Source organism: Photinus pyralis, unplaced genomic scaffold (genome assembly GCF_008802855.1).
Source record: "Photinus pyralis isolate 1611_PpyrPB1 unplaced genomic scaffold, Ppyr1.3 Ppyr1.4_LG8, whole genome shotgun sequence".
In the NCBI taxonomy this organism is placed as follows: domain Eukaryota; kingdom Metazoa; phylum Arthropoda; class Insecta; order Coleoptera; family Lampyridae; genus Photinus; species Photinus pyralis.
The window spans coordinates 6,288,123-6,312,244 of NW_022170819.1; the positions used below are offsets into that span (position 1 = coordinate 6,288,123).

A 24,122-nucleotide genomic window follows, 5' to 3' on the forward strand; every position below is an offset into this window, starting at 1 on the left:
GCTGTTCGCAAAAGCAAAGAAAAAATGACGTTACAAGTACCATATCGATATTGTAAAATTGATACTATAACGTACGTAAGACTGGGCCGCTACTATGTTTAGAACTTTCTACAGTTTTTTAATGCGAGTGTTTTAATTAACTTCTAATGCCGTTCATCTTGAATAATGTATATTGTAACGTAAACTTAAAATTAAGTGGTTTTATTTATGTCCAATTAACTAACATTCAATTTATAAGTCTTAAAACGCAAGCGCGTCGAGGATGGAACTAACTCGAAACACAATTCGATTTGCTTATGTAGCAAACAACATCCTTCCTAGAATTCTGGAGTGCGCAAGGAGGCTACAGAATCTTCTCGAGCAAACACGTCATATTTCTCGGAAAGATTACGCCACATTCGCTTTCGTTTTTTTTTGTTGTAGTGTAGTGCTAGTGTGCATTTTAAAAACCTTCGTAACCAGGTTTATCACAGTGGTCTTCTGTTATCAGATAATAAAGAAATTGTCATGCTAATGCCCAATAGGGGGCACAGAACAGCGCCGAGTCAACATTTTTCCTGGTCAGAATGTAGTTCCAGGGGTTCTTTTACCAGACCGTCTGCCACGGTTGTCGTTTCTTGACTTTGTAGCGCATATCCTTCTGTCCATTTGCTGAAATAGTCCATGGCTACCAAGATGCATTTGTTTCGAGAATCTGTGTCCAGGAAGAAGCCTGTGGTATCAATAGCTATTCATTCAAATGGACTACCCACATTATATTCTCTCATTGGTGCCTTCTTCCTTCCTACGTGGTGGTCCATTGTTTGTGACCATTGCTGCACCCTTCCTTCACATCTTATTTGTAATTCAGAACCCTTTTAAGAAAACCATTTTCCAACCGTAACAACTCCCACTGAGCCCAATACGCATCTAAAACTGGACCACATCGAGATGCCTCTTCCCACGTTGACCTTTTCTCTTCCGTTCGATCAATCGGATTTCTACGAAAAAAAAGCGGAAATATGCAGATTTTCCACTGTTACCTAAGTTACTCCAGATTATTTTGAATAATAAGTTTCTTTTTAAAAAGCAATTGGTAGCGGAACGATCTGGGCGACCAAATTTGAAAAGCAGTGAAAGAAACATTAGTTTATTCCGTAAATTGATACGAAACACACTTCAAATTTTATTGAATCCCCGTGAGGATGTAAGCCCTGCACATTTCCTTTTGCCGATCCGCGTTTTATGTTTCCTCTAAATAAACCTTTATGAAAGATATATTTTAATTTACATTGGAGATTACGTAAGTTTCTTTATGAAAAATCCCCATCCCCTCTCTTTAAATCTCAAACTTTCGTGATTACCCTGTCAGTCAAACTTTCTAAACTGAATTATACCTACTTTCGGAAAATTGCGATTTTACAATCAGTAATCAAAGAGAGTAACGAAATTCTACAACACTGTTTCTAAGAGATTTCTAAGCAGATCACTTCAAAAAAATATAAATTAAAGGTTGCGTAAAAAATAATAAGAGTTTCTACGCTTATACCAAATTCATAAAAAAAGGTTGTCAAAAACAGGTTTGTAGAGCAGAGTGAAAATAGGTACATTTTATATAAAAAACGGCTGTGGGAGGCACTATAGAAGCAACTGTTGAACAGAAAGTGAAATCTTATATCTTGAAATCCGTGGAAACCATTTCTTTTGAGCAGTTGTTGAATTAAAAGGAATTACAGTACTGTGGAAATTGGAATCTAAAGTAAGTTGAAAATTTGCTAATGATCTCGTAACTTACTAAATATTGATTTGTAGATGGGCGATAAATCTTATTAAACAAATATTACAAACGCACATTAACAATATGGAAAATTCTTTTAGCACACGAAAATACGTTTTTCTTTTGGCCAAATATTGATGTATGTATACGCGTAGATTAGAGTGGTGTAGAATAAATGTATTTATAATAAGCTGTAAATTAATGCAAATAAAACTTTTACTAAACATACTTTCGACTTCAAAGCAGCTTAAGCTTTAAGCTTCATTATTTATCATTTAAATTAAACTCTTCAATACTCTCAAACCTAAATCTTGAAAAATAAGGCCAAAAGCCCTTAAGTTTCACGTTTCCAGCGTATATCTTCAGGATCTTCAGTCCACTTTAAGAAGATCACTTTTCTTTAAATTGCTGTGACAAGGACGCTTGTGCCAAAAACTTCTTCATTTCTCAATTGATACATATGATATTCCATTCGCTTTATCCAACTTGAACAAATTCCCAGCATTACTTCCTGTTGCAATCAGTTTAGGATAACCGTACGTCTATATCTTACAATATTTGGAATTGAAAGCAAGTTCGTGTGAATCTCAGGCAGATGGAGAACATCCTTCAAGTTGCCACCTTCTTTCGTATTGTTGATGTTCACAACGAAATTGGCATTTCCAACAAATTGTAGAGTTCTCGAAGAGATTAGGGTCCTTGCATCTGTGCGAAGTTGCGCCAGAATCCAAAATCAATTCCTTTCTGGACATTTCAATGCTGAACATCTTCTTGCCGTAAGTTTTCTTCCTGTCGAGCTTCTTAGGACAATACGACTTGATATGTCCGAATTCATGACATCTGTTATAACATTTCACAGCTTTCTTGAAGTCACCAGATCTTGGTTTCCCAACAAACGCAGCTGCTTGATTTTCACCTGAACTTTACTTGTAATTCCTGAAGTAACGTTGTCTTTACCTAGTGTCCAGTAATTTGTATACCTGCACCCTCCATGCCCATAATTTTATTTTTTATTTTTATTTTATTTTATTATCCCTCTCTTGTTTTGGGCCCTCAACAGGCATGCGCCCAATTACAGAGTGATCCGCATAATGCTATTTAGAGGTGCCTCTGCAGAAGGTCTTAAGATGGTCTATACTACTCCGGTATTTACCTTACGAATTAGGAAAACTGCAGGAAAACCTAATTCGGAGTAGCCGGCAGAATACTCGAAACTGGTCTAAGGTAATTTCCATCTCCGCCACAGATGAAAAATTCACCTCAACCCAGGTTCGACCTTCGGATTTATAACCCAATGCTCTTACCACTGAGCCATAAATCCGAATCATTGGTTAATACTTATCTGGAAGACCAACAAGCATTAATGTTCCTATCCATTGTTCCTTAACTTCCAAACCAACACTGCTTAGCTTATAGTTGCAGTTACTTCGATTATGTCTACAAATTCCTCCATCAATTCTCAATCTTTGTTGTTATGAGCTTGCGTAGAAGACAAACTTTCCTAGTTAATCCATAAAATCTTCAAATGCTTTGTGAAAAGTATCCCAAATTTCCTTTACATTTTTCGCTTGACGAATGTGTACGAATAATGATGGACCAAGCAATAAAATCATTGGATCTGGCAGTAAGAAGTTTCTTTTTATCTTTTTATCTTCCTTCTTGCCTTCAACAGTATTCCACGAAATTTTTTGAATTTTAAAGGTTAGAGGAAATAGGAAATTTATAGAATGTCGAAATCAGGAGGATCGATTTTCCAATCAATTATTTGACTAGTGGAATTTCAAGAATAAATCTGTAAGCATTTAGTGGAATTGAAGATTGTTAGTTCTGGATGTCTTGAGACGAGATGTTGCTCTAACTAGAGCTAAAGTGGGTATCTACTCCAAACCACAAAATAAGAATGAGATTATTTCAGTATTGGGAAAATGTTAGTAGTATATGTTTGGTCATTGGTGGGATTTGATTTATTATCCTAGAAAAAATCAAAAAGAATATATATCCGAGTTCCTTAATAAGAAACCACTTTATGGGCGTTCATCAATCAGTAAGAAATTAAGGGGGGTGAGGGAGGTCAGTCCGGGGCATTTTTCCAATTCATTCGGCGCTGCGATGCAGAGGTATTAACCGTGGAATTCTGAGTAACAAACTTCTAAGTCTAAAATCCAGAGATTAACCTCGGTTGAAACCCTGCCCACTTAACAATAAGGTAAATCTGTCTTTGCCACCAGGTCTACTTTTTAAGTTTTAGGTTTTATTTACCCTGCGAGTGCCAAAACGAGTGCTTCAAATTTTAGGTCTGAATGTGGAAGATTCATGACTATAGCTGCAGTAGGCATTTTTGAATAAAAAATCCAAGATGAGAGTTTCTAGCCACAAATGAAATATTTGATGAGTATTACGACAATTCCTCTACCTTTTTTAGATTCAAGTACAACGGTGCCTTTTTTAAATTTCTAATACTAGAAACCGTATCTAAAAGTCTATCATACACACTACTACATTATGCCCAGCGCTTCTGCAGTTTTCGTACCATGCAAGACGAAAAGTTGCTTGCGTTTCAAATAAACGTCGCTGCTGCGATTTTCAGGTCAGCCCGTTTACCGTGTATTTAATAAGTAAAATCGTCCCACAGTCTCAAAAAATGGTCGTAATCCATTTTCGGTGCGAAAGCTGGGTTTTTGCTTTTTTGGGATGGAGAGCCCTCATGACCCCACTACATTGGTTCCTGTTTTGTGAAACATCCACGTTTCGTCGCCTGTGATAGTCCGCGAAAAATTAACTGCCATCGTTCACCAAAGCGTCCATATAGTACTGACAAGTGTCTTTTTTCACCAGTCGGAAATGTGTCGAGCGGGTACTTTTCTCAAGCCCATATCTTCGTGTCTAATCCTGAATATTGCGCTTTCCAGCACTCCAGTTTCTTTTGCAAGGATTGGAATTTTCATTCGCCGATCACACAGCAGAAAATCTTCAAAGTCCCATACGGTTTCGTTAATTCTTGATTTACGCTTCCTTGCTTCTTGATCTTGGGTCGCTCTGTATTGGGTTCCGATCCCATCGAAACTACTTCGACCAAAATTTGTTTCGAAACAAAATACACTGTTCATTTGTTGCGGAGCCGCACACAATTGCGTCATAGTCTTATTGAACTAGCAGTTATGTGACAAACAAGCAATTAAAAAAAAAACTCGTACCAGAAAAACATAGATTCCATAACGAGGACAAAATGGCCGTTCCACAGTGTAATCAGTCGATCAATTTTGCATGAAAGGGACACGGTGATCGACGCCTTTGATCCAACTATTCAATTTTCCAGTTCTGTACAGCTGCTTTGTAGAGGGTAAAGGGTTTTTCCTGTACTACCTACGACAATAACACTCAATAATTATCAATTTTAATGGTGCCGATTCATATTAATCAATAGGTTTACGAGCTCAGGAAACTGCACATTTCTCCGGGAAGAATATTTCCGTCATTAAAGCAAAAGGGGAATAAATTCGATTATCGCGCATTTCCAAGTTCTTTCCACGTTTTGTTTGTTCGATGAAGAAATTCCTTACATTCCCGTAAGGTAATTCAGCGCATACTCACCTTATTTATGAAGTTCCATTCGCACCTTTGTTGTTTAACGTTCTCTTTTTATGGAATAATTTTTAATTTCAGATGAGCGTCTTATAGACCAATATTGAATGGACGTTGTGCTTGTTGCTATTGATTTGTATATATTTCGCACCTTGCAGGTGGGGCGAACTGAAAAATTTAATACTTTTCACAAACCGCTTGAGGTTGCCGATATCAAAGTAATTTGCTATTTTTCGCTTCATTAGTTACAATTTGCATTTTGCAGAGTAATTAAATGGAAATGAATTACTCTTAGACCACCTCAGGACGTGTTCCCATTTTCCAAAAATGACGGAAGGGGTTTATAACTTTCAATACTATCATATAAATAAGCGAGTCAATTTAGCACATCAACCGAGTTCCCTTACAATTGTGCAGGTCCCCTAAATTTTGAATACATGACTTTCATTTAAATTACACAAAACCTATGCATAATGATCTACCCCCCGATAAGACAGACTGAAGAGTACAATTGAGCAAACAACTTCCGTTAACCCAAATCTGAATTGAATAGAATCGACCCTTACGTTACAAAATCGGGAAACAAGCAATTACTTTACAACTCAAGGAATTTCATTTTTGGCTCGAGGAAGTGGTTAAACCAAACAATTGTTGAATAAACAATGACCAAACCTATTTTGCTTATCAAGTGATTTAGACCAATTTTTACGTAAATAATAATTCGAATTATTTTCAAAATCAACGCTATTATAGTATTAAATGTGCCCTGTATTAATAGGGGATGTCCCGATCAGTAATGAAAATGTTTGCGCCAATCTAAATATTATCAAACATAAACAAAACGTGTGGCGCAGTTCAGTTAAAGCTGACCTGTGGGGCTAAGGATCCCTGGTTCGAATCCGGGTTCGAGCATGGATATTTGTAAATGTATAGTGGATTGGGTTGGTAGAGCAGCCTTGGCTGAAACCCCGCCCACTCAAAATAAAGGCAAACTAAAATAAAAAATAGAAAAATCTATTTATTTCATCACATTCCTTTCGGAATTTTATAAGGTGTATACAGGGTACCCGAAAACGGCAGTTAGAACTCATTACAACAAACAACTTTTCTAGTTCTAATTTTTGATTTGTCGGCCAGGTTCAAAGTTATTGGCGTTCCTTTGTTTTTGGAAAAATCGTAATAGCCCCCTTATTTTAAGGACTATTAAAAAAAATAAGAATTTTCAAAACTATTTTTCAGCTCTCTAAAACATTTTTTCCAATAATCAAATAGCGATCGATCAAATCATTCAAGAAAACATTTTTTTAAACCACCCTATCGATTTTTGTAAGTAAATAATATAATATTATATTTAACAGCCAGTTGCTCTCTTCTTACTTAAAGTAGTAACTATGGCTAATGACCTTAGTAAGCAATTAGCTAGACATAAACCGTGTATTAATCCACCAACTGTACGGAGTAAGCAATAATTATAATCCCGACATTTTTCTCGGGATTACTACAGCCTTTAATGAAAATTTAATTTAAAACGCATTTCACAAATAATTTCAATAACAATATTTAAAGTAAATAAAAAATTTCTTCTAGCCTGAAAGAATTGTTGAAAGTTCCCATAATGCAACTTGCATTCCCTCTTTGAATTGCAATACTAATTTTCTGTTTTAAGAATAACGTTGAACGATTGTCGTAGGTTTTATGTTTAATTAACTCTCCTATAGCTTCAATAAATGATATTGCTTCATTACACCATGGTCCAAGGGTTTCGACAGCAAAGGGAACGAATAAGTAATTATCTGTGACAAGGTCCTTATATTTGTTTAGTTTTCTTTTAGCAGCTTGTTTTGCAATTGTACCCGCTTCTTTGGAAGAGGAGTGAATATATGATGGTGCAAGAGTGTCTGGTACTGCCTTGGCATTCACGCTCTAGATTAGGATAATCCCACATTCATGTCAGGATTAGCAATATTGACGCTACCATGTCCTCTCACAGATATTTTTTGCGCATTTTGAAATTTTAACCATAGATGCTTGGATGGAAAGTGCACTATAGTTACCTACCCTTTTTGCTTGTTTGAATTTACGTCTGATTTATTTGCAACAGAAGTATGTCTGTAGAAGAATATCAATCGAAATCACTGAAGTGGTTCCAATAAAATCCAGAAGAATTTATGACAAAGAGTTTGATGAGTTTCTGAGGTGGTGTCGTGAGAAACAAACGGAAAAGGCTTCAAGCATTGATCACAGCAGGGACCTATTTCTTCGGTTTTCACAGCAGATAGGAAGATAAGCTAAGGGCGTCGAACGAGAATTGGTATGTAACGTATGACGTGTCTGGAACTCGAACCCTAAAAGAAAACCTCCTTCTTTGATGACATAAAATTTACCTACCCCTGATATAAGAGAGCTCATCGTAGTTGAAACAGCAATTGTCGATGGAAATTACAGCGGAAACCTAAAGAAGGTACACTCTAAATAAACGAAATACACATGGCGGTACCACCATCGGGATTGGGATCAATATCTGCAACTGTTCCTGATGGCAAACCGTTCAGTGGTGTAGGAAACAGAACCCAGCTTCCGCGTTGTGTGGCGATACACCATCAATTAGTTTTAATATTGACGTGTGTACGAAATATGCCTTGCGTGACATATACCAACAAAACTGATGTAGTACGAGTATGTTGTTAAGTTGCAGCCAAAATCCGCAATTAAAAGTTGTTAAGAACATGAAAACCCTTTTCTTTCTCTCTCAATGGATAAAATAGTATTGTGTATATAATTTATCGACAAGAGGGTTTAGATATTGTAGCAAATCGTCTAAGAAGACCAGAATTTAGTCCGTAAGAGTGTACGAAAGGTTGTAATGTGTTGCTTACAGTAAAAATAACAGCAAATAGGCCCCGGAGCACTCACTACTTTGTGGGACATCCATATCAATTTTAGATGTTGCGATGTGACATTTAAGTATTCCATGAACTAATTTTCCGCAATAGGTATCTATATTGCCCCTTAACACATTAAGGCCCAGTAGTACAATGTCAGTTTAATCTTCAGTTTATAGTGGGTTAAAGGATTTGATTGGCTAATATTTCTCAAGTTGACCAATCGTGATTCTGAAATCTGTCAGTATACTAAATTGAAGTTTAAACTGCCGTTGTACAATGGAGCCAAAATTTTTAATTTAATTTGCGTATGCAGTAAACTAATAAATTCTCAAAAAAATATTTACTTACAAGTCTTGTCCTTATTTTAATGCTTATCTAAGTACGTTCAATTTTGCCTCGTTATTTGTGTAGTTTTATGTTAATCCACGTGTTATTCGTACATCCAATTTTAGTAATTTAATGCCATAAACCATAAACATCTGAATTTTACCGACGGCAACGAATACGTTTTATGCAAAAACAAACAGTTTGCTCAAAAAATTCTTTTAGATTGTGTTGGATATAAAATGGCTCTCATTGCTTGACAGTTCTAGTTCACGATGGCTTTTCAAGCGTTCTTCATTTTTGCCACTTTGGTATTTGGTGTTTTCGCTGATACACCTTACTCCCGGTGTACGTACTACATCGTACAAAATCCCTATGTGATAATAGTTTTGCTCTGTTTCAGGTGAAAGCGGAAATGATTTTAACCGTGTCCCCATTACACACTTCCAAATGAATGGCTGCGTTTGGTCTCTTTGCGAAGTCATTAGCGGTTCTACCCTCAATTTAGGTCTAAACTTTACCGCTGGTAAGCAAAATCTCGGAATTCGAAAAAATCCATTAGAGTGATACCTATTTTATTGCAGTTGAAGATATTGGATTAAACACACAAGCTATCGTATCGGAAGCTCTAATTATAGTCGGCAGACCGTTCCCTGTTTACCAAACCAATCTGTGCGACCTGACACCCTGTCCCATATTGGCAGGCACCAATGTTGTCATCTTTGCTCCGGGATTTGTGCAAAGCAGTACTCCACCGGTGGGTATTACCCAAGGTTGGTATATTACAGGTTGCCTCGTAACTGTAATAATGGGGATCAAGTCGCCTGCTAGTGACGTCACTGGTAGCCACTCTAATTTCGTTATCTTGTCATTACCGCTTATGTGACATACGCGTAAGATTATAAATATTGAACCTCCTGTAATACATGTGCATTCAGAACCTAGAAATATTATTGACAGGGTCGTGGAGTTCTTTGACAAACAGAAAGCTGCCAGTAGGTGGGCATTTCCTTTGGAAAGGGCTACAGAGCTAGCTGCTGCTGTGACGGTAAATCAATAAAACTCATAACTAAATTAGGTAATGTTAATTTCAATTATTGATGGAATGTAGCGACATTTTCGATTGGCGGTCACGATATTTACGGAGAATGAAAGATGATGATGCTTTAGGGAAAAATAAGACACCGGTCAAATGAACCTACATCTTATTTAATGCTTGCGGGCCGGCAGAAGATGAACGTGTTTAAAACTGACCGAAGCAGGAAGATCATAATTATGGTGTCGTTGATACCGCCTATCTCATCTACAAATTGAAGACAAGTGTAGAGATAGAGACGATATAAACTACGTTAAGAGAATTAGAAGAAAAATGTGACTACGCGATTGATTCTTAGATGAAGCTGTTTATCTTTCACGGTAAACACTGGTACATCAGACGAAGATTGACTGTATTATATAACGATTTTTAATTACTAAATTTTAAAATATAAAACTGAATATTTGTGTTTCACTAGTTAAACGATTCAAACATAATGAAAGAACTGTAAACAATAGGTACGCATCAAATTTTCCAGCTGTATGGCTGCATGCATTTATTATTTCGTTTAAATCGTGGGATACCAGTGACGTATTTGCGCCTCGATTGCTATTGGTCGATAGTTACGAGGCAACCTGTAATATACCAACCTTGGGTATTACCTACATCGTTCAGATGTTAAAATCACTTTATTTTAGGGAATGTATACTGTGCGGGTAACAATTGTGGATAATGCGAAAACCGTTATTTGTCTTGAATTCACCATAGTTATTAAGATGATACAATGTTCCTCTAACTCAGAGTTGTAGAAATATTGTTACTTATCATAATGTATGTTTATTAGAATGTAATTTCTTCTTTTAAAATGTTTTTCAAAGATCGCCGTTGTTTCGTTCATCCGCATAATTCACTTATTCAAACACTTCAGGAGCTTTGTAATCCTTTGAAGCTATGGCGACTTAAGAAATCCGATATGCTTTAGGGACGAGTAACTGTGCCATTAAAATTATTGACAGACGTACTGGGTTTTGCGTTTTACCTTCGGGTAAGAACAGCCGGCTGGCCATGAGCCCATAAATTATAATAGATATGAATTAACTTGTGTTTAAGCCATACACGTGTTTTCTTCACCCTGGTAGTGCGGTTGCCTTCTGCATTGGATCGATTAGTTAACTGTAATTCAATTAAATATTTACAACGGTACCTTCCGTAGGTATGGGAAGTCCAGGACGCTTTGACGTTGTCTAATTTTAGGTACTGACCCTACCCAGTGTTGTAAAACAGAGACTCTATGTTTACTGCTCTTCTGGTTTCCAAATAAGGTCGGCTAGGACTTACCTGGCATACGTCGTTCAAATGGAATCTTCCGAACTATTCAAACAATCCTTATTAGGAGACAATTTAATCTTTCGGCTATCACGAAGGACAGTGTCAGATCTACCGACCTAAAGCACGAACCTAAAAGATCACTGTAGTATTTAATAAACGTGTTCTCAATTAACACGTTAGGACATTTATTGTCCATCACTGTATAAGGTCCGTTGAACAAATTTTCGTATTTATACACTCACGAATCGTTTTTCACAAGCACTTTGTCACCTTTCTTTTGAATCCAACAAATAATTCCTAGCTTCATTCCATGTTCTTTGTAACCTATATTTTAACAAAATTGGATAATCATCAAAACTGAAAACTGATTCTGTGACTTTACATAAATTTGATGGCAAGTTACATTTTTTACCAAAAACTAATTCATAAGGTGTGTATTTTGTTTCGGAATTAATTATATGAAAAACTCCAATAATTGATCCACGAATTCCATGTTTCCTATTGAAGCTGGATAATGTGGTGTTGAATTTAATTTTTCTATTTTGAGTAATTTACAAATATATTTAAATGTGGTGAATATGAATTCACTTCCTAAATTAGTTGCTATCATTTCAGGGATACCGTACTGTAATAGCTTTGCAACGTTAATATGTAGGTATTTATTTTCACTCTCGTGGGGTTTTGAAGTACCTACTAGATCGAGATAAATTGTTGGGAAAGCTGATGCATGAGCTGTAGATGTTATGGACAAAAGCTGCTTTTTAATTATGTAACACTTACATTTTTGACAAAGTTCGCATTTCTTAACAAAATTTTCAACATCTCTTTGTAATCCTATCCAAAAGTAATGCCGTTTTATATTATTTACCATTCGGTATATTCCTGCATATCCTCCTGTGGGTAACATGTGAGAGTCATTCAAAATTAATTGCCTTTCTTCCTTATTATCGATTTTTTCTACGTCTTGAATTACGAAAATTTTTAGACCTGTTTCCTTAATTATTTGGAAAATTGATGATTTCCCTAAGGGATAATATCGCTGATCTAGTCTTTTGATTTACGTAGTATATATCATTGGCCTGCTTATCGTATACGAGATTATTCACCTTATAAAATCTACTGTCATGACATTTTCTATTATATTGTTTTCCTAGGTTTAACGTTTCATTTCCTGTAATAACAATTAACTCTACTGCCTTTTCCCGTGTTTTAACTAATTCGACGATTCCGGAATGATCAATCCCTTCCTCGTCGTTAGCTAAAGTTTTTGCAGGGTAGTCGTCCTTTCTATTTTTTGTTTGCGCTCTAGTAACAACAAACGCTTTATTATTTATTTGAGACATATTTTTTTATTCATCTGAGTCAGTTACAATACGCGATACTGCGTCTGCTAAAACGGTATGTTTTCCTCTCACGTAATGAACTGTGAAATCCTTCCAGTATTAATCTAAATTTTGTAAACTTATTAGATGGATTATAAATAAATACAAAAGTGGCTTATGGTCAGTAAAAATTGAAAATTTTGTACCGAATAAATAAGGTCTACATTTTTTGACTGCAAAAACTATCGCCAACAACTCTTTCTCAATTGTACCGTAATTTCTCTCTGCGTTATTTAATGTTCGACTTGCATATGCAATTGGTTTATCGTTAGAATTACAATAAACTGCACCTAACGCTACTTTTGATGCGTCAGTTTTAAGAATAAATTTGTTTTGTAATTTGTAATGGAAAATTTGGATACTCTAAAATTGGTGGATTTATTAAGCAATTTTCTGTAATAATTTGCAAATGCTACATACATCGTTACTTCTGCTCCATTTGTTGGATCAGGGTAGCTACTCATAGCTTTAATTTTTTGTGGGTCTGGTGAAATGCCTTCTGCAGAAATTTCATGTCCCAAATATAAAATATCCTTTTTTTATAAATTCGCATTTACTTCGGAGTCTATGTAATACTTTAATTAAATTTCGCTTATGATCTTCAAGAACAATCTCCAAAAACAATTAAATCATCGAGATAAATAAAACAAATATCGTAATTTAATCCGGCCAGCGCAAGTGAAAAAGAACTTGGACTAGTTTTCAAACCCATTGGTGTCCTAATCATTTGAAATTATCCTTTAGGCATTGTAAAAGCTGTGAATTTTCTAGAGGATTTTTCTAATTCTAATTGGTAATAGCCTTGATATAAATCTAAGTGTGAAAAATAAATTGCACCTGATAATGCGTCTAAAATTTCGTCTGTACAAGGTAAACGAAATTTATCATCTTCTATACGCGTATTTAATTGCCTATAATCGATTACAACTGGCAATTTTTAATTTTCTGTCCCATCTACTTTCTTGGGAACAATTAAAATTGGAGCGGACCAATCATTTTGTGGGTTCTATTATGTTATTTTGGAGCATATTATCAATTTGCTGGTTAGTCTTTTTGGGCATAAGGTATTCTGTATGGTTTAATATACGCTCGAGTTGCAATTTTGCTTTAATTGAATGTTTTGCTTGCACACTTTTGTTACGGTTAATGGGTCATTTTCCATATAAATTACGTCTGCAAACTTCGCACATATTTTATGTAGGTTTAATTTTTCTTGCTCGTTTAATGAACTTACGTTTAATAGTCCGAGAGCTGGTAGACATTTTTGAGTAGGTATTTGAGGCACGCTGAAAACTTGTCCAATACTTCTCCCATAATACCCAAACACAGAAATGCAGACCTGGCTGGGGAGAAGCGGGGCTAAATCAACCTGTTATATTTTAAAGATACGAATTTTTTTTTCAAAAAAGTTCTTGAAGCAGAAAAATAAGTACCTATGCCAGGCCATTTAGTGGGGCCTTACACTTTGCCAGGCACCTTCAAAGTTTGAAAGAATATATACCTACTGGCTCTCATACACCCAGTGTACCTACTTTGATTACTTTTGATGGAAGTTTCAGGACAATACATAACTAACATTTAGCCCCTAATGCCCTAAAAGATTTAGAATTTTAAAATGGAATTACTGTTCTCCCTTAAACAAAAACAATGATATATAGTCGCCCCTAAGCTCATTAACGGTGCCAGAGGCGATACTTTCCCTGTGTGAAAAACTAAGTGGAATTCTTCAGAGCAAGAGTTTAATTGCGACAGTTCTACGCTAGCAAAATTTACTTAAATTTTCCTCAAAGATATCCTGCAAGGCAAAGCTTCCTTCGCCGATGTTGTGAGTCGGGTTTTGAGGATGTTCTCAGTTCACCTACATTGATAAAAACGTACGGCCATTTTTTCTTTTAATTTGCAGGAAAAAGCATCAAACTCTATGAAAGCATCGAATTTTAAAATTGACAATTTGACCGTGATACGAACTGACGTTGGGAGGAAAGTTTATGTTTCCGCCAATTTGTAATATAAGAGCGGTTCAAGGATCCATTTCATCTTGTAAAGTATACAAGGATCAAGTATGAATATGTCGTAAAACAACCTTTTGACCCGGTTGCAGCAGGTAGCTAATTCAAAATTGATTTTTTTAGATCCAGGCTGGTTACATCCGTGACATGTTGTATTAGCCCCTTTCTTGGAGAATAATCCCTTCGGCCACTTGAAAAAGCATTTTTAGTAATTTCATTAACAGCCATGGAGCGGAATATCCTAACAATTCGCGTTAAGAATCCTTTTAGCGTTATTTTTATCACCAACACCAATTCCCGTAGAAATCTCTCCATGAATGTGTGTATTAACTAACGTTTGATGTTCCGCTTAGAAAAATAATTTACCAAACTTTCCGGGAATTACTAACTCATATACAGTAATATTTATTAAGTAATAGTAATCGGGATTTACGTGTATTTTTTTACCCCATGTCTACTTTCAAAAGACAAAATAAAGACCTATGGTAAATGAAACCTAAAACACTCAACTAACTCCATCTAAACTAAACGGATTTACAGAGAAAATACATAGATGGTGTCACTTAAACGGAATATAAGTTGGGAATTTAAATAAAAAGCAAAATACACAAGATCAGTTTAGGAATGTCCTGCGAAGAGCTATGGTATTTAGCACTTTCATTATGGACTATTCCAAGAAGTTCTTAGTTTCTGAAAGATTATAGCCTGGAGAGCTGGTAGAAGTGAGACCAAATACTATACTCTACTATGATTAGATTAGAATCTTCAAAAAATGTAGCAAAAGGCTACAGTTTTGCCTCTAGAACTCATAGGTTGACTTGTCATAGATTGGCTGCAAAATGAATATTTCTGAAGGATTATAGTCTGAAGGTCTGGTGAGAATAATGACGTTATTATAATTGCAATAAGAGAAACTGTAAACAAACTACCAAAATATAGCAAAGGCTACACTCTTGCTTTTAAAATTCATAGTATCCATGTTGTGGAATAAGCTGAAGATGGGGTAAAATGTGATGTGAAAGAACATTTAATAAAAACTCAAAATCTTCCCCATACTTCAATTTAAAATTCCTGGTCTGAGCTCGATTTCGGTGTTTGTTACTGGTAAGCAGAAATTTAACTTCAAAGGCTATGATCTGGGTACGTAACTATGTTTACTGAAGGTTGCTACCGTTTAGTATACTTTTGAAAGTTGAATCCCCTCTTTATATTTCTTAGTAACTTACTCAAAAGACAAAATAGCGAATTGCTACTCAAATGAATATGTTTAAAATTTAATTGGCTATTATAACCAGTCCCATCGAATCAAAAACGAATCTTCACCACGTTCCTCAAATGTGCTAATACCGGCAATTTTTCCTGAGCGAGTTATCTCACGCTTACTAAGAAATGTAATCCTATCAGTCTACTAAATAGGATGTAATTCAAGCTTTACTCTCGGAATTTTGACTCCACAAGTAAGCCCATTGAAGACACTTCACCTTGACAGTTTTTTACAGTTTCCACTACATATTTCTGCGAGAAAAATTCAAAAACTGAAATCCAACCCTTAATGTTCTCGTTACAGTTTTAAGTTTTTATTAAATTATTTGCAATGGTCATAAGGCGATTGAAAATAAACGTTTCTGAAAGATTATAGCCTGGTGAGCAGGTAGAGGTGAAAAAAATATACTATTAAGATTATATTAAAACATATATAGTGAAGAATTTTTCAAGACTCTGGCCACTGTGATTTATGGCTTATTCGCATAGCCCTCCGACTAAAGAAAACCCCGCAAGAAAAAGTCTTACAGGATTAAAATGCACGTTCTCGGTGGCAATCATCACCTACTCGTGAGGTGTCTCAAAATCCACACCAAGCGGTGACTTTTTCGGCATTGGACGCTCTTGGATTGCATGTGGATTGGTATCGTCACAAATTCGACAAGTTTGTATGATGGCGGACCCTTTCATTCTGAAATGGGCCTCATCGTTGAAGTTGATTTGAACGTTGCCCGAACAGAACGTTCATTTTGATCAAACAATTTGCACGTGTTGTTGAACGCTGTATCCTTCCAAGGTGATTTGGCAAAACAGATCGAATAAATGCCAGCCAACGCGGCAGATATAGTTTCAACAATATGGCTGCTATCGATTCTCGTTATTAAGAGATACAATGGACAAACTAGCAAAAAATATAGTCTTGCCTATAAAGTTCCTAAAAAATCGATTTGTCTTAGATCGACTGAAAAATGGATTTTTGGGGGGATTATAACCTCAAGGGCGGGCAGAAGTGAGACAAATTACGCTATTAAACACATACGGCCAAGGACGTTTGTTTGTCTCAAATATTTGTTTACACATAAGATTCGATATACAGTGAATTTTTTTTAAATGCGAACATAGGAGTTTGCATGCAATGTAATTTCCCTATGTTCGATTTTAAAAAAAACACATCAATCTATTGAGTAGTTCAAATGAGTAGTAGATACAATTGACAGCTGTCATATTTTTAAAAATACCGCCGTCTAATTTAGTTACGAAATCGGTTAGGTTTGCTTAGAATGTCAAGGAGGACACTTCGAACATTTATTGTAATTGTTATTTGTCGTTATTTATTTTCTTATTTTCTCCATTTATGTATTGAATAGATCAAATTAGTAGAATACCAGGTGCACATGGCCTACAAATAATTGAAGGTTGGTTCACAATGAATTGTGATGTCAGCGCGTGCCATGTGAAGTCAAGTTATCGTAAGTTTAATAAAAATGTATCCTAAAGTTGCTATGGCCTGGCATGGCTTATTTAAAAAAATCTTAACGAGTGCTCTTCATCATAACGACTATGAGTTGCTGTTCATAGTCACACATGTTGCGCGATTTGGGAATGTGAACCGCGCACATCTCATAGATTGATGTGTTTTTTTTTAAATCGAACATAGGGAAATTACATTGCATGCAAACTCCTATGTTCGCATTTAAAAAAAACTCACTGTAGGTACGTACTTACTTTCTGAGAAACAAGACGGACTTAATTGTTATGAATATAATAAGAGATATTTCCAAGAAATACGGCAAGGGACCCGTGAGAACAGAGTACTGTCACAAAAAAAGTCCTTAAAAGTGGAATTGCAGCCGTTTAGCAGCTTTAGCCATGGGCTTCTACTGCTTGATGTTTTTCGTTGTTCTTCATCTTGTTGCAGCACCCTCCTTCTTAGTCTGTTGCGTCCCTTCTGTGGGGAGCGAGATGTTCCATTTCGAATATCTTGGTTCCTTACGAACATATAGTCTATAACGAGCTCGCGTTTGTTTTGGAGATGTACGCCTTCCAACCTGCAGAGGCATACGTCGAGACCGTAGGTTTTGTAGATTGCTGTGCTTTTCTCCGCTAGCGCGTTGCTGTTTAGCAGAGGGTATAGTCGGGCTCGTTTTGTCCGGGCTTTGGGATTTGGCGATTTTGCGAATTTGCTGTTGACCTGACCTCGTAGCTCTGGATCTCTGGTCAGTTGCCATTTTCGTACGAGGCGTCGATTGGCTTTATCTGCTCGAAGAACTCAGCAGTTGCCTCTTTTTCATTGTAGAGTCTTTTTTGGTGGATGCGATCATTGCATTTTGGAGCGCGTTATACGAGTACACTCGTCGAGTTCAGCAACATTTCGTATTATAGGATTATCGCTGGTGATCAGCGACGTCGGAAGTGAATAACGGTTGGGGGGGGGGCGAAAATCAGCGACCATGGAGTCTGAAAGGTCCCTCCCATGCGAAATTGTGTACGATTTAATGCAAAGCAGTGGGTTTTTTAAGTGACCCTGAAACCTGTTAATTTAATCAATCAAATAATGTATTTTTGAAAGAAAAGTTTTGAAAAAAATTTAAAAAAGTGTCGGAGGATGTCTAGTTATATGCAATTCAGCAACTCAGAGATACTTGACTCGATGAGAAAACCATAGCCATAGATCATTAATATATTATTTAAAAAATAATGAACTAGAACATACAAAAGTTGCAAAAATTTTGTTCCTATTTATTGCACTATTGAGCATTGTAAAGAAAAGCAAGTATAAAAAATTAAATAGGTATATCCAAAAATTTTCCGCCTTTCCGCAGTTTTGCTGGCGAATTCTTTCAATATAGGTATCCTCTACTTCTAGACTTTTTGTAATTTCCGCATGCACATGCAGTACAAGATGTGTTAGTCGCTTTTGAGTGATTTATCTACTCATTCTTAGAGGGGGAGCGGCCGCCCTTGTGTAAAAACTGAGGGGGCAAGGCCCCACCTGTGTAAAAACTGATGGGGCGAGTCGCCCCCTCTGACCCATACTTCCGACGTCGCTGCTGGTGATGGTGAGCTGTAGATTCTCAGTTTTTCCATTCGTCGTCCTCTTAGTTTGCGGTCCTGCCACTACTGAGAGTCCGGTATCCAGCGTCATAAGAACCAGGTGATGGTAAGTAGAAATTGGTATAATACATTCGAATTCTTTATTTTTGAGATGGGATATTTCTACTCGTCTGAAGCTAGGAAATGGTAACTAGGCTAAGGGTATAATAAGCTATTAATATTGTCAATAGAAATCATCCACAGTTGCACAATTCTGCTTTAAACTCCTGCGCAAGTCAACAACAGAAAAAGTAGCTGTTTATTTACTTAATTGTTATTACAAGGAATGCTTCGCAACATCTGTTTGTCTTTATAGATTATACAAAAACATATTTGTAGAAGTACATTACTTAATGCATTAACCACAGGCTATGACACATATGCATATTACCCATACTTTGAAAGGGCGTTGAAGAGATCTAAGACCGTTGCATAAAACGTATAGAAATAAGAAAGAAAAGAAAAAGAAGAAAAGAAAAATAAGAATTATCGCAGTTGTGAAAATGTTAATATTTGAATAAAAAGTAAATATTGCAATAAAAAAGACGTAAGTAGTTGTAAATCGTAATGTTTGTACATTTAAAACTGTAACCGCTCCACCAGTTTCGCTCTATATAAAGACGAACTGTTTTACCTATTCCTTACTTACAATGTCTCTAGTAAAATCTTTTTGGTTGCTTGCACTTGTCAGTGCTTTATGTCCTGCTGTTTTTACAGCAACTACTTATACCGATTGTAAGTGAAAATTTTCTTTCTTTTCAATGATTTGAAAATGTTTTAATCCGTAATAAATTGTTACTTTGTTCCACCGTTTTTCTTTAGGCAGCGGGGGTGGAACAGGGATCACTCTCACCGACTTCAATTTGAATAACTGCGCAGCAAGCCCCTGCACATTGAGAAAAGGGCGAAATGTAACCATTTCTTTTACTATAACCGCTGGTAGGTATATTGCTTACATTCAAAATCATCTCTAACATCATTCTTCCAGTTAATGCGATTGGTGTCAATAACGATACAACGATAGCGATTGATGCTAAAATGGGGTTCCAGTCTTTCTCCCTCCCTCCCACGCCATTATGTGGTGTGATCCCATGTCCCATACCAGCAGGTACTTCCCAGGATGTTGCACAAAGCTTCCCGCTATCGCCATTTGCTACACCGGTATAATTAGCACGGCCTGTAATATTTAAAAATAATTCTTCTTTTAGGGAACTTACCAATTCAAAATCACAATCAAAGACGCCGGATCAGTGGTAATGTGCGTACAATTTAGCGCTTACGTACCGTTGTTGTAGTGTATAGTGACCGCATATCCACCGCGACACTAGTGCTAAGTTAATTAACAACTAGAAAAAAAGGAACAATGTATGTACTTAATAAATTCAAACCGTGACGTGTAAGCTATTGAATTAGATCTCAAGCATTCCCCATAGCTATTTTCCAACACCACCTGCACCTCCATTGCTTAATGCTTTCCAAACAGTTCCTAGCGGTGCGCTAACTTGCAATGGCGTGGAGAAGTTTGTCCAAAGGGACAATAATTTGTCGAGTCTCCGGTCACGTTTGGGAGTTGCACTGCAGCTTAAGCTCTAAGATTTTACAATTGTCAATAATGGACGAAAATTTAATAGAAGCACTAAATGATTTACCATAAGTAGTCAATTGCAATTACACCAAAAATTAACGAATCGCTGCGTGTTATACCTGATAATACTATACCGTTGATGAATCTTTATTCGGGTGCGACGTGGATGAAAATCCTTCCAAGAACTTTGCAAAGGACCTCCCAGGAATGGGGGTTATCTAAAACGAAAACTGGTACCCAACGATTCTCAATCAAGATGTCCGGAGGAAGAAAATCGCAACAAAATTAGGTTGGACAGGAAGTTGACTGACTTCTCTCCTGTCTACGGTCACCTCAGAAGCAAGGATTTTCTGTCGGTAAGATACCTTGATAATTTTTTGTTACTTGGAAATACCTCAGAGTCGTTCTGCATTTATCTTTGGGTAACCAGATTCTGTTTAGAGGGACTTAAATTTATGTTCAATCGGCAAAAGTAATTTGGTAGGTACCTCAAAGAATGTGTACGTTTTTGGGCTTTTGTTTTAATTCCGAGGATGTTAAACAGGACGTTTTGTCTTGATGGTTGAGATTTTGTAGAAGAAAGTTTAGAGGGTGTTTTAACATAATGTAAAATACTATAAAAGTGCATAATCTAGTAAAATTTAAAGTGTCTAATAATTTCGTGCCCAGATTTTAAATTTTAACTGTGCATTTTTTCACGTTTCAACTTCATAATTTTAAAATGTAGATCGCAAAGTTTAATAATATTTGATTTATTGAATCCATTTCTGGATTATTAAAGATCCTCAGTCTTGTATGGCTGTCCGTTCTTTTATCAGACCGTGCTTCTGTTTTCGCTATAACTATCAGTTAAGATTTCCAGATACTTTGTATAGCCTTTAATTTTTTCCGCACGTCTGTCCGTCCGTGTGCGCTAACTCTTTTTAAAACTGGCCGATCCTGTTTGGTGTACGGGTACTTTGGGCTCAACCGGAACAAAAGTTGTAGGGCTTCGAATGAATCGGGCATAGAAAAAATTGTAGGCTCAATATGGTAGAAATAAAATTATTTGATTCCCTAGATCATGTAGGTATCGAGTTCGGGCTTTCGCAAGATTATTCCTTATTACTCTAATAGGACAGCTGATCAACCAACCATGTGTCAATAGAAGACTGAAGCGACTATGGCCACATGATTTACTATAATAACAATTCGTAGTAGAATAATACATATGGGGAAAGTGGCAATGGCCACTGCACCCTATACATGACCTGTAAAAACCGTATAACATTTACTAATTTTATTATTTGTTCAATAAGTAGATTGTAAGTTTGCAGATCAATAAAAAAAAGATGTGTAACAACCAATGTAACTCATCTCTATGGTGTAGGTCAAAAGTTTTAGAACAAAATGTACCCAAAATTATTTGGGGTTTGTAAAACCTTTCAAACGCATTGAACGCATTATCTTGATGCCGAAAGAGTACATCACATGCAAATTTATAACTGCGTGTGTGTGATTCAAAGATGTTAAATTCTTTTTCTGATGCCACATGTATTTAGATCAAAACATATCAAAATCGGTATTCTTGCACCGAGATCGTTGGGAAAAAGACTAAGAGCATTAACTTAATGCTCAAGGCATGAACTTGTATCGTCTCCTCAACACCTCCACCGCGCTACTTTTTTTTTATTTAAACTGCCGAGGTTATACGGCACCTATACTAATTGACATTATAATTTTTAGATCTCTGACAGTAAATCAGTACTTTTTAAAAAAATAAAACAGTTTGTTAATGTCACCTGAGTCACTTAATAGATCTGACAGTGAGTTTGGTAAGTTCAAAACACTTCGGTGATGAGTAAACTTTGCGCACTCCGTTTTTATGTTTTACACTTAGAGTTTTGTCGCACTGTTCAGTCCTCTCCATAAGGTGTCCATGGGTTTACTTTGTATGGCCTATTCTTAGTCTGGCGAGTGATATTTCTTCTTTCCGGTTCGGCCGGTAATGTGAAATCCATTCTGTGGTACTTACTAGTTTTTATTTCTTTTAGTTTATTTGTATTGTTGTTGTCGTTCCATTTCCTATTCCATTCACTAACAATTTGAGATTTCGAGTGTGACATTAGATCGTATGTAGTGGCTTTAGTTATTGCGATGGCATTAGAGGTGGGACCATTTTTTGCAAGGTGGTCTGCTGTATCGTTTCCAGCTATGCCACAATGACTAGGGATCCAAAGGAATTCGACATGTTTTTTTTTCGTTGTTTGATTTTTGGAAGGAGAGATCTTTTTGTACCAAATGGTTGGGGTTTTCTGTTTGCAGTAGAGACTTTAGAGCACTTAGTGAGTCTGAGCATATTAGAAATTTGTTGGAAGGGTGTTTAAGGATCGACTGTAAGCATTCCTTTATGGCAGTTACTTCGGCTGTAAACACCGAGGACACGTTGGGTAGTAGTTTGCTTATCCCTCTTTTGTTTATAATGTAAGCACAGCCAGTGTTGTTTCCAATTTTGCTACCATCAGTGTAGCAATGAGTGAAATGTTTAGTGCTAAGAGTTTCATGGAATTGCTGTTGATATTCTTGAGCCATGGTGGTTTTCCTTGGGAGGTGAGTTAGGGTGGTTAGTGGTACGTCGAATGCAGTTTTAATAATTTCAGCGCTCCTTATGTTCACTTGCAGTTTTTCTTGTATAGAGACAGCTGTTAGGCCGACATGCCTTGGTTTGATTGAGTGCTCGTAAAATTTTGTGAAAGATCTTTTATTTAGAAGTTTGTCTTTGAGTGTGTTATCGTTTCGGTCGTGAATTTTTAGTATGTAATTAAGTAGTAGTTTTTGTCTTCTGTAGTCTAATGGTAGCTCAGCTGATTCAATATGTAAGCTTGAAATGGGGCTGCTTCTGAAAGTTCCAGTAGCTATCCGTAAACAGTTGTTCTGTATGGAATTTAATTTATTTATTTGGGTGACACTTGCGGAGTTATAATTTCTAAACAATGCTTCCGTAGTCCACTTTCGATCTTATTAATGAACGATAAATTTGCAGAAGTGTTTTTCTGCACCCCATGAGCTATTATTTATACGTTTCATTATGTTCATTATTTTTAAGCATTCTGTTTTAAGTTTACAGATGTGATATGTCAGTCGGCTGTCGAGTGTCATTCCTAGGTACCTAGGTTCCTAGGTTGTTCGTTAAAAATGAGTCGTGGGTTATGGACGTTGCGCAATCTATTAAAGTTTATGCATATGGTTTTTTCCGTTGAAATCGTAAAGCCAGTTTCACTTGAACATTTCTCCAAGTTATCAAGTCCTTTTTGTAAGATATTTTCGTTCTGATACACATTGTGAACTCGTCTACATATATTGATGAGAGAATGGGAAGTGGTAGGTTATCTAAAATATCATTGATTGCGATTAAGGTAGACGCTTGAGGTATTCCTGTCGGTTGTATGTGGACAGTTGATAAATAGTTTCCAACTTGAACTCTAATCTCTCTGTCTTTTAAAAAAGATTTGATGAAATTCGGTAAATTGCCACGAAAACCCCATTTTTTTAGAATGCTAAAAACTCGGTGTCTCCATATGGAATCGTAGACTTTCTGTAAATCAAAGTAAAGGCGTTTAGAATTTCTGCTTGTAATATGACAAGGTTGTCCAGTGTTGACATTCGCCTGCGAAAACCCGTCTGTGACATATTCAATAGTTTTTTATCCTCTAAAGTCCACATAAGTCTTTTGTTTATCATTTTTTGTAGGAGTTTACCGCCATTGCTGGTAAGGGTATTGGTCTGTAATTATGTAATAGGTACTTGTCTCTATTTGGTTTTACTATTGGAACTATTATTGCGGTTTTCCAATTAGCGGGAATATTTCCTGTCTTCCAGATTAAGTTTAGTAGATGTAG

At 36.3% G+C, this 24,122-nt stretch overlaps 2 protein-coding genes across 4 annotated transcripts in view; both read left to right on the plus strand.

The window, feature by feature from the left end:
• LOC116178938 overlaps positions 1-10,463 on the plus strand; it is a 38,425-nt gene extending 27,962 nt beyond the window's left edge. Inside the window, exons 1-4 of one of the 2 annotated variants that reach the window (XM_031498599.1) lie at positions 8,772-8,895; positions 8,951-9,073; positions 9,132-9,304; positions 10,282-10,463. In XM_031498599.1, the coding sequence (XP_031354459.1) occupies positions 8,823-8,895; positions 8,951-9,073; positions 9,132-9,304; positions 10,282-10,392 (480 nt within the window). In that variant the 5' untranslated portion in view covers positions 8,772-8,822 and the 3' untranslated portion in view covers positions 10,393-10,463. Of the gene's footprint in view, positions 1-8,771; positions 8,896-8,950; positions 9,074-9,131; positions 9,305-10,281 lie in introns of those variants that run through there. The other variant, XM_031498600.1, reaches the window with a different exon arrangement.
• Positions 10,464-18,636: 8,173 nt separating this feature from the next.
• Positions 18,637-20,059, plus strand: LOC116177646. 2 transcript variants are annotated; one of them, XR_004146724.1, is made up of 4 exons: positions 18,637-18,726; positions 19,482-19,598; positions 19,648-19,820; positions 19,868-20,059. XR_004146724.1 is itself a non-coding variant. In XM_031496667.1 (4 exons), exons 1-4 carry the CDS (start codon positions 19,310-19,312, stop codon positions 19,952-19,954), a joined length of 462 nt encoding a protein of 153 aa, XP_031352527.1. In that variant the 5' UTR covers positions 19,300-19,309; the 3' UTR covers positions 19,955-20,059. The 2 variants fall into 2 exon arrangements, 1 of the variants encoding a protein (XP_031352527.1); XM_031496667.1 differs by lacking the exon at positions 18,637-18,726 and adding an exon at positions 19,300-19,394.
• The last annotated feature ends 4,063 nt before the right edge of the window (positions 20,060-24,122 follow it).

Bases quoted from the DNA above. Each gene is read 5' to 3' on its own strand.
- LOC116177646 (XM_031496667.1), top strand. From the start codon at position 19,310: ATGTCTCTAGTAAAATCTTTTTGGTTGCTTGCACTTGTCAGTGCTTTA. The intron at 19,599-19,647 runs GTAGGTATATTG...TCATTCTTCCAG, and splicing joins TTCTTTTACTATAACCGCTG to TTAATGCGATTGGTGTCAAT. The intron at 19,821-19,867 runs GTATAATTAGCA...TTCTTCTTTTAG, and splicing joins TATCGCCATTTGCTACACCG to GGAACTTACCAATTCAAAAT.